The following is a 14,995-nucleotide window of genomic DNA, read 5'->3' as shown; positions in this document are numbered from 1 at the left end:
CTCCTTAAATCTTTTTTAACTTCATTTAGCTAGTATTGAGGAACGTCAAGTCTTTTACAATAGAGAACTGGCAACATTGCAGCTTCTGACATAACAATTATTTAAATTGAATTAAATTAAAGCATTCCCAAATAACACCATAACAGAAAGTAGCAGAGAGGCATAAAGGACAACGATAACAATGATGATTAAAAGTAGTTTCTGTGTTGTTGCTTTCAGCACTATGCATTTTAAATGGAATTTCCCGTTACACATTTTCCTGCTAGGTATTTGCTTTTCATGTAATTTCCAATAGATTAAAACTACTGTGTTACCTTAGTTTTTATTTCACACAAACAGGCCAAGTTGTGATTGCAGTTGAATGTAGGTTGAAATAGAATACTATTTAAAGACAACATTTAAAAAGAAAAATGTTTCTGCCAATATCATCCTTCATTTCTAATTTGAAAATATGTTTGAAATTGTCCAGAATATTAACATTTCATTTCTGAATAACTTAAACAGATGGATTCCGTCACACTCACAGACTACTAATATGTTTTGTAATCAGATTTACAGATATGACAAGCTTTGCCAGAATGCCAGATGCTCACACAGCATTTCTTATCCAGGAACACTCTGAGTTTAGCCACAGTGGCACACTCATCTTACTGGCTCTGGCTCTTACCTTGTTGGGTATCCCTCACCATCAAACCCCTCAGATAACATGCTTTATCTCTGCAGTCTGACCCATCTGTCGGTGGACACTTGACCTTGTGAAGTGTGGGTGAAAGGACAACAGGATGGCTCTTCTGAGCATAAAATATATCTGAGTGAGGGGTCACAGAAACCAATGACAAAGAAAATAAAAATTCAGCAATATGTTTTATGAGTTGTTGTGTTATTTTATTGAAAACACCACAATAATGTGCTTTTCATATTCTGACAGTGAGTGTTAATGCACTCAAAAAGGCTCTGTCATATGGTGATCATCTATACTTTTTAAAAGCTTGATTTTAGTGCAATCCCTGAATGTAAGCATGCAGAAAAATTACTTGACAGAAAAGTCAAATAGAGTAGTGTTAAAATATCCCTGATTTAGAAAAGGCTGAGTGTCTCAGTCATTACTATAAAAGTATGCATGTTTATACAAATAAAATAAATAAGGAACAGCAGCTTTGACAGACACATAAGCTTCAGTAAAGAATTACATGTGTCAACATTGTTTGTGAAGAGATATACAGTCAAATCCCTTTGTGTCTTTGATTTAGTCACAGCCAAATAAACACTAATTTGCAGCTTCAGCAAACCAAGTACAATACCTACATTTGATGTTATTCTTTCTAGCCTGTCTTCTCATGTAACCTTAGTCCTTTTTTCCATCTCTTTTCTTGATAAGTTGGCAGTCTTTGTGTTCTTGGGTCAAAATAGTTACATTTATTTGTGATGTTTACTGTTCCTTTTGAAATTTAACACAACTCAAAGTGTTTGTTTCTTCATCTAAAGTATTTTAGGATTCAACTATAAACTTCTCTGGACGTCTCAGGCCAGGGTATACATTATTTATATACCACATGCGACAATACATAATATAATATATTTCACATGTAATTGTTCATTCCACTTACAGTTATGTTTTGTTATGTATAACAATAATAATAACAATACATATAATAATAATATTGATTGCCCAAAAAAGCATGTATCCAGATAACATCATTTTACTGTATACTTTCCACACAGGAAGTACATCTTCCTGTACATTGTTGATAAAAATCCCTAAATCATCACGTACATTTTAAATGTACTGTGTTTTTGTAACATCACTTGTGACGTGTAAGAGTGCAATTATGAATTCTACAAAGTGCTTACAAAGTAATACATCACCAATATGGAAAACATTCAATTTACATCTGTACCATTAAGGCTGATTCTACTTTCAAAATAAACTGTAGAGAAATAGGGCAAAAGTTGATTCTGCTCCAGTCAGCAGTATTAAAAGCAGCCAAACCAGCAGGTAAAAGGTCAAAGCTGAAGCAGAAATACTCTACTGTCATTGAAAAAAGGGATATGTAAAGAAACAAGCCTGAGATAAACATAAACATTGTCTTTTGTAAACAACATTTTTAGGTTCTTTCTGCACAGAATCATCAGAGTTGTACTGCAGATAGGATGTCTAGTGAAGTGTCCGTCATTTTGAGTACTGCGCGAACGGAGACGCCTCATTCACTTTGCTCTGGAGAGATGAGAGTACAAAAAAAAAGGTTTTAAAAAGAATAAATAATATTCAACGTTAAGTCTACACAGGTGCATGCTGATTTTCTTTAAGTTATATTTTCTGTTAGCGCCACATAAGCTCAACTTGCAGGAAAAATAAAGATTTTCACTAAATAACACTTACATACACAGCTGCCTCCCTAAAATACAGAATTGCTTCCTGTCACTTATTAAACCTAAAAGTTATTTCGTCACCTGTAAATCTTACACAATCAGCTAAGTTTGTGATTTCAACTATTTGCTGTTGGCCATGTATTGTATGAGCTGCTGTGTATGTTAAAATGCAAAAACTCTCTTCTGATTAATGTCCTGACAAAGGCTTCTTTTAACATGGCAATAAAGATTTTGAGATAGCTGGAAACTGTTTTGCTTGTGCCTCCTTTTTTTCACACGGTGCAGACCTGATGCTTGGTCACACTTTTCATTTGAAGTAACCACTGAATATTGCAGGATGCTGACGCACTGATGCCGTGCTGATGATAAGCCTTCATTGCTTAAGAAAATGCTTAGTCATTCCATTCTCACCACATAATATGATTCCACACAATTATAATCTGGTTAGGCTTTCCTGTTAGTTTAAATGAGAGAGCAGCAAACCACTGTGCTCACTGCAGAGGGGGGAAAGGTAAAAGATAGTTGTTGAAAAAGTTTTAAATGTCATCTGTTATACTGTACACTGACAGCGTTTAGAGTTCAATTCCCTTTGGATTTAGACATAATGCATAAATGTTTACCAGTTGCTTAGAAATACTTATTTTAGGTCCTGAGCACAGTTAGAGCCAACGTTAGCCTGCTCTTGAAAGCTTAGCTCAACATTTTGTACCTCTGGTCAAGAACCTTGGTGTTTCTTCTGGCTAGCTCAGTTGTGTTTCTTACAACTGACAAATATTGCTAATGGATTTTTTCTTATGTCTCTTCAATTAGTTATTCTTGCTATTGTCTTGTCTTGATGTCTTGATGCCTTTATTAGCAGCTTCAGGGCCTTACAGGGAAGGCAGCTAGGTGTTCTCAATTAAAGGCCCTGCTCGCCTGTGGCATTTCTGTTTATGTCACAAACAGTTGCTATCTCAATGGCTGTGCTTTGAAAGGTCAGCAGTAACAGAGGTCAAAGTTGAAATGATTCGAACTTTGGGTGCAATTTTTATTGATGACAATCCATTCTAATATCAGCTGATACATAAGCTGCTGGGGAGGCTAAAAATAAAAAGATTGGATAACATTTTGGTATTGAGAAAAAAGACAGAAATCCAACTTGCCATCGGCACGTCTTCGAGCCTCTCGAAGTTGGACCTTGGTGATTGGATACATTTCACGGTGGCAACAATTAGAAGAAGGATAAAGACAATACAGAAGATGCAGAGTATGGCCACAAGGCCAGGATTTTTTTCCAAGTCACCATTTGTCCATTCAGGTGAAAGACCTAGAAGGGAGACAAACCAAGGATTCAAATTCAGACGAACTGGATTTACTCTGCTTCAGTTAAAAAAAAGGGTGTTGAAAAAGAAATAATTGCAGGCAGAGAGCTCATTAAGAAAATCATGTTGAGGTCAACATGTTGGCAGTTTTAAAAAGCAACTTTAAAGTTGTGTAACGTCTAATGATTTCCAGCCTGTATTTTTACAGGCTGGAAATCCACTCAGCTCAGATATCTTTTACAGGCAGTAAACAGCCATTAAGGGACCATATCTAAATAAGCGAACTTCTTGAAAGTCTTTAATTATGTCATGAGTGTATTTCATTTCTATGTTTGACCTTGGCTGGTTGTGTTTGCAGTGGAGGCTGCAGGGACTTTTGCTGAGTCTGATGCTGGTGGGAGTGTTGCTTCGTGGGAAACTGTCTCGTTAGATGTGTTGTTGGTTGTTGTTGTCTGAGGAGGAGGAGTGACACTGGGAAGAGTTTCTTCTGTCCTCTTGGGAGTTTGTGGGGAAGGCTGCAGTGATGCTGATGACCCTGTCTTTGTAGTGATTGCATTGGTAGTCTGTAGTGTTGTTGATGGAGGCGGTTCTGTGTTGGTGGAGGCTTTCACACTGGCACTATTCTTCTCTGTAACCAAACTTGTCCGGTGTGCAGCACTTGTGTTTATATCCACTGAAAGGGTGACGTTGTCTGCAAATGAACAAACAGCATTAAAAGCTCTGTCAGGATGCACAACATTAACACCTGATCAAGACAAGGAGTGTTTGTTGGATAAACAATGTCTCTATTTTGTATGGTCTTTCCTAACTGGAACCCAATCATGCACACAATTTCAACAAAAGGTTCATCCTATTCCAATCTCCATTGCTCGTGTGGGAGAAACAAAACAAAAAAGATTCATCATGAGTAATTTGTTGAGAATTCAATTTTAGCGACACTAAAGGGAGGCTCTTTCCGTTTGTATTCCTTCAATGCAGCTTACCGTTAGAGAAGCAGGAACTTTCAGCTGCTCTTAAAAGAAATATGGCATCAGGTTTAGTTAGGGTGGCCAGACGTCCGGCTTTAGGCCGGACACTCAGGACACGTATTTGTCCTCCTTCTTGACGAAGGAGGACAAATACGCGCCCGGCTTGATGCTGCGCCGGACGCTGGAAAGGGCATTGAAAAGCCGGACTGTCCGGCCTAAAGCCGGACGTCTGGCCACCCTACCTGGTCACCCTAGGTTTAGTACTGGTTTTGTCGATACTAGTGGGCACACACTGCAATACTTATAGACTTATCACTATTGTTACAGCAGGCTCATAGGACACAGAACCATTACAAGTTTGAGCCATTTCCACCTTTAAAGGTGCCATAGAATGCATCTATCTGGTATTTTAAATTGTGCTCTGATGTCAACAAAGAAGGTATATAACTTTGGTTGATCCAAAAAAATGTCCAGATGCTGTTTTACAGACGCATTTACAACCCTATGATTTGGTCCTAGAATGAAACACGCTGAATTGCGTTATTTGGGGGCTCATTGAAATAATGATGACAAGCTCTGCTCTGATTGGCTGGTTTACAAGGAGCAATCCATGGTTGCCTCAGAGCCCACAGAAGTATGTGAAGTTTGCGAAACTGTGAGAGATGAACCATGGAGGCTATTGGCATCCAACCTTACATGTTTGAGCCTTTATCGGAGGAGGAAACTGATGAATTTGAAGAACAGCCAGTTGGTCGGAGATTGGAGAGCAACGTTACGGAGTGGTAAGTGTTAGCGTTAGTGTTTCCAGTAGCTGGTGTATGCAAATGTTGGGGCTGGACTACTGTGTGTGACGTAACACACAGAGATTGTTGTAATTCACCCTGTTTTACCGCTGTGATATGAATATTCATGATTTGCACATGAAGGGGAAACATTGGTGTTTGAGGTTCACTGTATGTCAGTTCAATGTACCGAACTGTCCTAATTCAACTATGCCAAGGTAAATACAGTTTTCCATTCTATGGCACCTTTAATGGTTCAGTCCAATAGTGACTTTTAACTCATTTAACTTTTCTCTTTTGACTATTGCACATTTGCATCACTCTAACTGTTGTGGAAATTCCACACTTAATCACCTTTTGGTAAGAAAAGAACAAATCAACAAGAAGAGTAGGGCATTTAACAGAATCAATTCTAGCTGGATGCCAGATAACCTGCACAACCAATGTAGTACAAGGACCTGACCCCGTCTCATAGAAACATCAAGTCATTTATACAGAGGAGCAGGTAACAAAGAGACATAAGGCATGTTAATTATATCAGGTAACATCCGTATGATAATTTGCCTGACAATGGTCCAGTCAGGCAAATGTCGAATGCTAGAGAAGTCTTAAGGATGCCAGTTTTTTGTATTAAAGGTATTACAAAAGCCTGGGAAAGACAGCCGTAGTTAACATACTTGGAAAATCAAACCAGGGAAGTAATTACTTGACCTATATAATTAAATAAGACTTACGATACATTTCTACGATACTAACTATCACAGATGCAGTAGTTCTAAGCATTAAGCAGAAAAATGACCACCAAAGAAATATTTTAATTATGTTTATGAAAAATGGCAATAATTTAATATTTATATTAAATTTAAATACCAACTCTTCATTTTGCTTTGTGAGAAACAAAGTCGTTATTATAAATAGCCAAGCTGAGCTGTTGGATGTAATGTGTGTGTCCGGGTTCATTTGCTGAGTAATCAGGTCCTGTATCCCCACCCAGGTGAATAAATACTGGCCATAGGGTCATTTAAAAGCAACTCTTCTCTGTAGGAACAATATGTATACTGCATAGAGAATATATACTATTTAGTTATGAAACATATTATTAAACTATAGACGGAATAAATTCACAGGGGCATTGGGCACTTTAAGTTTTGGATACATTAAGTGCATCTTCCTGATTAAACTTACATTTACTTGATTCATATTTTTATTGCAGGACTTCCACAACTCCACAACTGCTCCGTCTCCTGATGAACTGAATGAACATAAGCTCCACAATAGCTTTTAAATTAACCTGATTGTTGGTTTCGTTTTCATTTTTTAAAGGGACAGTTTTGTCCTCATGATGATGATGACGAAGAAGATGATGAAGATGCACACAAAAGCTTGTGGTCAGCTGGCATGTTGAGTGTTTGCGTGCATTCAAATGTTTGCAGAAGCTGACACTGTAGGTTCAGCTCAGGATAACTTTTACTGATTAAATATTTGCTTTAGTTTCCACTCAGATGTGACCTTCCCATTTCCTAAGACTTCCTTTTGGGATTTAGAAATCCCAGTTCCTTCTTCACTTCTCAATAATCTCTTTTGTTAAATAAGAAACTTCGACTTGTACTTTACAGAAGCATACATTAATATGTTGGAATAAAAATATAAGTATATAAATGTTACTGTCTCAGTATAGGGCTTATGCCTCCAACTATTAAAACAGAAATGGTTTCAGAAATATCTGTTATAGGGGTGAAAAATGTACTAATATGTTCCTGCATATTGAGGAAAAACTACCTTCTGCTGCTGGTAGTGCACCATTTGCATGACTTTGCATAATATTTCAAGATGACATTAAAGTCAAATGACACACATATACACAAACATATAGTTTACAGGTAAAAATGTGCAATGCTGCTTACCTTCACAGAAAGTCACTGCAAACAGGGACACCAGCACAGTGAGGAGCATTGCTGCAGTCATGTTGAGTGGAAAAGGCAGGCAGTCATGTTAAACATTCAACCACATTTACATCCTTGATAGCAGGATATCTGGAGAGCCTGAGGAGGAGTGGTCTAAACGCTGCGTTGGTTCATATCAAATCTATCGAGCTGCTTAGTCAATGTTTGAACAATGCTTTGTATTCGCACCGTATTTAAAGTGACATGTTACTTTACCTTCTTCTACTGCTGAAATGGTGTTTTGAAAAATATATATTTAAACTTAATTTAAGGTCAGCAAGTACAATTTTGAGGTACTTATACTTTCTTTGAGTATTTCCATTTGATACTATTCAGCTCTTTCACTCCACTACAATAAGAGGCAATATTGTGCTTTTGACACCACTACATTTATTATCTGATACCGTTTTGTAGATTCAGATAATACAAAATATATAAAAACTGATACATTATGTTATATTATGTATTATATTCCTTCATTCATTATTATTATACATGATTCTGAAATTGGCTATTAAAAATAACTTTTGTTACTTTGAAAATAAATTAGATTTTCGTAAAAAAAATATTGTAAACGACTATGTTAACGAATGTGTAACAATGTATATTTAAGATCAAGGTCATTTAACAATAAAACAGACAATATGCGAAATATACATTTTATAAAGATAATTGGCAGTTCAATATGATGGAAACACACAGCGACACCAAAGATGATTTGAACAGAAATTAAATATATTTACAGTATTGCTTCACATGTCTATCATCACAAATACTGATTATTCACCTGATACCAAATCTAAAAGTGCTTCATCCAGAAATTAACAGCTGTAGATATACACTACAGTTCATCAAGTCACATAGTCACTAGTAAAAAAAACAGTTCGAAAAATAAATTAATTTCAAATCTTCAGCCTCTCTTGAATCAAGTACACACAGATATGAGGATTCAGTTTGATATAATTTGAGAAAAATATAGAACATATTGTATTTTCTCATAATTATAGATTATAGTTTACGTGCATATTGACAAGGTGAGGTATGTTTATCTGTACCTCAAAGGGAGAAACTGAAGACAAGGTTATTTGGCATGAAAACATGTTCAGCAACAGTCTACATATTAAGGCAAGGTTTACACAGGTTTTTATATGATAATAGAATCATAGCTGTTGTACATCAGGAATTAATATTTCATGTCAAACCACATATAAAAATAAGGGAATACCACTCTATTGGATATTTGACATTTAAATCTTTGAGTGCAACAAAAAAGTAAGCTTCACACTACAATCACAGCATGAGCTCACGGTTACACTCATACCGTCAACACAATCAGAGGTAATAGCATGAGAGGCAGTAAAGCAGCTTTTCATCCCTGAATGTTCTTACAGGAGTGCACATCATTCAGATATAAATAAAAACACCAAATTGGAATGAAGAGACAGGTGTTCCAGCACTTCCACTTTAGCATCTAAAACTCCTCAGAGTTCATAGGGGAACAGGTTTTCGTTTTAAACTTGAGAGAGGAATCATTTGTTGTAGAAGAAAGAAAATCTGTTAAAACAAAATGTTGCAATTTGGCAACGCCGAAAAGTAGTTTGGCAAATAAAAACAGCAAAATGTTTTTTGCCTCATATATATATATATATATATATATATATATATATATGACATTAGAGTAAAGTATTCACTCTAACTCTACTTCTCCAGAGGTTGAGACGTTGGGAGTGCTTCTTGCTGTACATCCACAGCACGGCCGTCTGTTAAAGGCTTAGTGTGGGGGCTGTCATCCTGTCAACACAAAAGAAACCAAAACACACATCAATATAACTAACATTGCTTCACTATTTAACTACTGAGCAAGTAGAAAACTGACACAATTCATACTATGAGCACATAAATGGTGGAGAAGAACTTTGATATACTGTATAGAAAGGCGTTCCTGTTGGCCTTATTTTAGACAAAATATGTACAGTAGTCAATGTTGAGAGAAAATTAATAATAGTAAGATCCCTTTTGAATTGCTGTGAAATATCCATAAGATCAATTAAAAATAACACTTTTTATGAAAAAAGTTAACCATGCTGTTCCTTTACTTTGAATCTCATGTGTGGCTGACTTACTCTGTGTTTTAGGTAGGACAGGTAGGTGTCCCAGCCTAAAGTGACAAAGTTGATATACACAACACGGAATTTGGGTGAGAGGAAGTAGAAGTTGATCATCTGAGCGGCAGGCCAAACACAGCAGTCCGCCTGCAGGTAAGAACAACACAGATTAGCATTGACAAAAATATAACAAAGTAAGCGTGTTTTAAACGGTCTCTTTAAGCTGGCTGGTAAAAGATGTGGGGAGCTGATGCTGGCAATTAAGTAAATATAATCTGGCAGGTGAAGCCTTAGAGAAAAACTTGTGATGAGTGAACAATAATGAGAGGATGTTCTATCTGCTCCTCCAGATCTACAGGTAAGACCCTGAAAGGTGTACTTGCCCTGTAAAATTCCCAGAATTTGTCTTTAAACTCCATCATTCCTTCGGATACAGTGTGTCCTTCCATGACACCCATACCTGCAAAAAACAAAGACAACATCTTTCAAATCATATCACAGACGACCTTTGAACTCCATTCACTTTTGATATTGACACACATTGTCTATTGTCTCACCTCACTCTCACCGACTTTATGTACAACCTTTATCTCCACTCCTATGTGTGTGATAGCGAAACTATGATTAACTATAACAGTTAACATTATAGTGGTGTGTGTATGAATGAAGGGAAAAAGGACACTGGCTGCTTTAAAACAATACAACATTCAAATCTTACTCACCTAAAAAATACCACATCCCCAAAAAGGGTGAGGCGACCAGCTGGTCCACCACAACCTTCTTGCCAACAGTTTTCAGAGCTCTACCCACGAACGCTTTGTCAAGAAAGATGTACCAGTAATGCAGCATTGGACCTATGGAGCAGCCCACTGTAAACATGCATCCTTTTGAAAAAGAGTCATGGGAATGGAAAAAATGAAAAGGGAATGAGACAGTCTTTCAAAATGTAACACATTGCAAACATATTTTCCCAAATATTTTTATATGTTTTGTCTTTTGTACTTCACTCCAAAAATGACCATTTGTATATCAGTTACTTACTCAATGTTACTTTGAATTTAAGTAAACCGAGGCTGTTTAACAACTGAAAAATGTATATCAAACCATCTGTTTCACGACTCACACAACTGACAAATTATTTTCATTTATTTTAGTTGTTTATGCTCACTATTTCTAAACACGTGTTTTTGCTTTTCGCCCATGTTTTTAGTGTCGCTGTTATTAAATATAGCCCCTTTTTACTTTAATATATAAAGAATGCCCTCCATTATGGGATGCTTCATTCATCTTGGAGTACCTTTTTTCACAAACAGGGTGAGTAATATACAAATGATCATGCTATGGATTAAGTAAACCTTTAATATATGGAGATTTGATTTCACTGGTTGAGGGAGCTCCGCTAGTCTTTCTGTCTCACCTGTCCTCCTCCAGTCTCGGACTCTGCCTGGCTTCTTAAAGTTCTCCCAGCTTTGTTGCAGGATGTCTCCAAGCCCCAATATTACTCCTCCGCTCAGGGTGTTTGTTAACAGCAGGGTTCGGCCCTCAAAAAATGGCCGCCAGTTGAACCGCATTCGGACAACAAACTCTTTACCCACTCGGGGAAGCATGATGTCGGGACTGCAAAGAGAGTACTGTTATTGTATGGAATAATAACCATTCAAGTAGCCTAAATACAGAACAATGTCACCTGTAAAAATATTATATACTGTTTATATCATTAGATTAATACCATTTGGATCGTGCGTTTATTTTATCTGCATAAGTTCATGTTAACCTGCAGTTCTGACATTTGACCACAAGATAGAGCATCCATTGCAAAGTGCATATCACCTGGTTATCAGAGTCAGGTGTGTGTGTGTGTGTGTGTGTGTGTGTGTGTGTGTGTGTGTGTGTGTGTGTGTGTGTGTGTGTAAGGGGAAAGCAAACTGTTTTTGATTGTGTTGTGCCGAGACAGTGTTGTGGAGTAGAGTTGAAACGTGTGTAAGTGTATATCCCAGAGACTTTGTTCACTGAATGGAAACAGGCCGAGCAATGTTGGTAATTATGCTGAATTACAAACAAATGGATCGAGAGATTCAAAGAGATATGCTGATTGGACATTTGTTGGACTGGAGCTCGCGTCCTTAGAAGTTCTCCCGTTTGCATCCATCAGTGCCTTAAAGTATAGATCATACTTAAAGGGAACAACAATAATCATTGTTTGTGCAAAAAAAAAAGAAGTCTCAACATCCACATTAATAAATATTCAAAGGAAAAAGCAACAAGTCTTGACATTGGAAAGGTTGTTGTATTCAAGACTTTCACAAGTTTTCCATGCTTAAATATTAAACCTGGAAATTTACAACAGCTATCACATAAACCCAGTTGAGTCCATTAAGTCGTAAAACATTCCCAAACTGACAAAAGGAAATGGCTAATGTTATAATAAAAATCAGACACGGTTAAGTTGTCCTTCTAGTCGCCTACCTTGAAGTTTGCAGTGCAGTAATCCATACACTTGAATGAATGTAGTAACATGCTGCATGCTGCAACTTTATTTGAAACCGTGTAAAGGTTCAAAGGTCACGCAGATGCCCGGTGCTAACAGTTAGCTGTCAGCTAGCACTGAGGCTGTTCGGTTCAGTTAAAGCAGGGTTACCTGCAAGGCTACTCTGACAATATAGCTTCAGAAACCAGTTAACCGAACTGCTGTCTAATGGGTACAGCATGACAGTGACCTCAAGTGTACACAATTATAGCGTTAAATTGAGTCATATTTACAATGAGCTTCCTGCTTCACGTTGAAAGTCACATGAAAACTCACCGATGAGAGAGGAGTCACAGCCGGTGCTGAGTTGAAGTCCGTTTTCCCTGACTTAACCTCACGCCAAACACGAAATCACCTAAATACAACCTTTACATCGGAGGAGAAACCTATGGCAGTGAATTAGCAGGGACTGTTGAAAAGCATCTTCTGAAATTCTTCTTCTTCTTCTTATATATTTGATTGGCGGTTGGCAAACAACTTTTTAGCAGCATTACCGCCATCTACCGTATTGGAGTGTGAGTCTGGGCGAAAATGCTCTAATCTAGAAAATAAATAAATGAATAAAAAAAATAAATAAAATAAAATAAAAAATAAATAAAAGGAGGTATTATATCCTTTTAATCAGTCCTGTGGCTTCTAGATATTGGAAAAGGTACTTAAAGCACATCTGACTTGAGCTCTTCTGCAGAATTGTTTTCCTGCTTAACTGCACACTTTCAGAATCTAGTCCAAGGATGAGTTGCTGCCTCTCCTGGTCAAACCTAACACAATGCTCTAATACATGCTCCACGGTCTCAGTAGCACCACATACACTACACTTTCCGTCTGCATGCTTTTTAAAAACAAATAGCGTACTGTTCAGACCAGAATGCCCAAACCTCATCCTTGATATAATGTCCTCCTCTTTGGTGGATCTTGCTGTTGGTCTAGCATGACCAACCACCCCTTGGATGGCAAAGTACATTCTCCCAGTAGCTGCACCACTCCACTCACTCTGCCAGATCTCCCTGGACTTTGCCTTAACAAGTGTTTTTATCTCTGACTTGCTGTGGGCTATTTCTAAGGTGACCTCAGGGATCACACATGCTTTCTTAGCGTACGTATCCGCCAACTCATTCCCTCTTATCCCAAAGTGTGCTGGTACCCATAGGAAGCTGATATCAGTGCCTGTACTTATAATTCCATTCACCACCTGTGCAATTTCTAAAACAATGTCCTGTCTGGACTCCGACATGTTACTCTCAATACTCATTAAGGCAGAAGCAGAATCTGAGGCAATTAGCACTCCACTCCTTGGTCTATTCCCCTCTATCCAGGTCAGAGCAGTGAGGATGGCAACTAGTTCTGCGGTGTATACTGCAAGATCATTGTTTATCCTTTCGTTTTTGCACACCTTAATCTCTGGTATTACAAATGCCACACCCACTTTCCCGTCAGTTGATTTTGAAGCGTCTGTAAAAAACACCAGTTTATTCTTGTACTGAGCTCTGATATGGCACTCAACCATTTCTTTGCTGAACTCCTCCTGCTTCTTCAACTCTAGAAGCATTAAATCTATTACAGGTTCCTTTAACAGCCATGGTGGTACACCTGTATATGTGATAGCTGGACACAGAGTAATTTCCTGTAGGCCCAGAGCCTCTGCCTTTTGAGGAACCACCCACCCAAAGCTTCTACCTGGTTTATCTTTCTCCTGGCAGTGAGTTAACACAGGTAGACTGATGTGACCTTCCCTTTGCCCTCTGAGGCTAGCCCAATAGACTAAGGCCAGCTGATCTCTCCTTATATGCAGTGGCATTTCCCCCATCTCTACCTGTATAGCATTAACAGGAGTCGACTTCATTGCTCCACAACATAGTCTTAGGGCTTTGTACTGAATAACATCCAGTTTTGCCAGGAGCGTCTTAGATGCAGATCTGTAAGCCACACATCCATAGTCAAATACAGCCCTAATAATGCTGATGTATATCGTTCTCAAGGCTGACCTGTTGGCTCCCCAGTCCACCCCTTTCAGACAGCGCATGACATTCAGTACCTTTTTACATTTCTCAATCATTTTTTCCACGTGCACAGACCAGGTTAATCTCTTATCTAACCACAGGCCTAGATATTTAAAAAAGTTTACTCTCTCTAGCTCAGCGCCTGATAACTTCAGCTTCAAACCCGTGGGAATGTTCCTTCTGGTAAAAAACAAGGTTTTAGTTTTATCAATAGATATTCTAAATCCCCATTCTAGGGCCCACGCTTGGACATGGTCTACTGCCTGCTGCATTTTACGCACAATGAAATCCACATTTCTCCCCCTTATCCACATTGCACCATCATCTGCAAACAGAGCAACATGGACAGATTCCTGCACCTCTTTAAAGACATCATTAATCATGATCAGGAACAATATCGGGCTGATAATGCTTCCTTGCGGAGTGCCGTTTTCCACTGTATATTCACTGCTGAGCTCTTCATTAATTTTGACCGTGATTCTCCTGCCTGATAGGAAATCCTTGACCCACTGAAATATTCTACCCTTGATACCCATCTGCCTGAGTTTAATTAGGAGTCCCTCTCTCCAGACCATATCATAAGCCTTCTCAATATCAAAGAATACTGTCAGTACTGTCTCCTTGTTAACTTGAGCTTTCCTAATTGAGTCTTCTAAGGCCACTACTGGGTCCATGGTGCCCCTTCTCTGCCTAAATCCACTCTGGTAGCTGTGCAACATATTTCTCTTTTCCAACCAGTAAACCAACCTGTCATTCACCATTCTTTCCATTACTTTACCCAACTGTGAGGTCAGCGCTATAGGTCTATAGTTTGATGGCATCTTTGCATCTTTCCCAGGCTTCCTAATAGGGATTATAACAGACAGCTTCCATTCAGCTGGAATAACTCCCTCCACCCACACCTTATTGATTAAACCCAAAACCACCTCTTTCCCCTTATCAGTCAACTTCTCCAACATAATGTAGCAGATCTCATCCCTTCCTGGGGTGGACCTACCC

The 14,995-nt window shown here is 38.2% G+C and overlaps 2 protein-coding genes across 2 annotated transcripts; both read right to left on the bottom strand.

The window, feature by feature from the left end:
- Window positions 1–861: 861 nt before the first annotated feature.
- On the bottom strand, window positions 862–7,463 carry LOC134870237 (uncharacterized). Its single transcript, XM_063892334.1, has 4 exons — window positions 7,326–7,463; window positions 4,009–4,362; window positions 3,513–3,676; window positions 862–2,215 (listed from the first exon to the last, which is right to left on the bottom strand). Exons 1-4 carry the CDS (start codon window positions 7,384–7,386, stop codon window positions 2,171–2,173), a joined length of 624 nt encoding a protein of 207 aa, XP_063748404.1. The 5' UTR covers window positions 7,387–7,463; the 3' UTR covers window positions 862–2,170.
- Window positions 7,464–8,007: 544 nt separating this feature from the next.
- Window positions 8,008–12,428, bottom strand: mpv17l2 (MPV17 mitochondrial inner membrane protein like 2). The gene is made up of 6 exons (XM_063890631.1): window positions 12,273–12,428; window positions 10,887–11,086; window positions 10,192–10,353; window positions 9,853–9,929; window positions 9,488–9,616; window positions 8,008–9,155 (listed from the first exon to the last, which is right to left on the bottom strand). The coding sequence occupies exons 2-6, from the start codon at window positions 11,074–11,076 to the stop codon at window positions 9,063–9,065; spliced, it is 651 nt and encodes a 216-aa protein (XP_063746701.1). The 5' UTR covers window positions 11,077–11,086; window positions 12,273–12,428; the 3' UTR covers window positions 8,008–9,062.
- Between the last annotated feature and the right edge of the window lie 2,567 nt (window positions 12,429–14,995).

Source organism: Eleginops maclovinus, chromosome 9 (genome assembly GCF_036324505.1).
Source record: "Eleginops maclovinus isolate JMC-PN-2008 ecotype Puerto Natales chromosome 9, JC_Emac_rtc_rv5, whole genome shotgun sequence".
Classification (NCBI taxonomy): Eukaryota; Metazoa; Chordata; class Actinopteri; order Perciformes; family Eleginopidae; genus Eleginops; species Eleginops maclovinus.
This window is presented reverse-complemented; position numbering and strand designations above follow the sequence as displayed.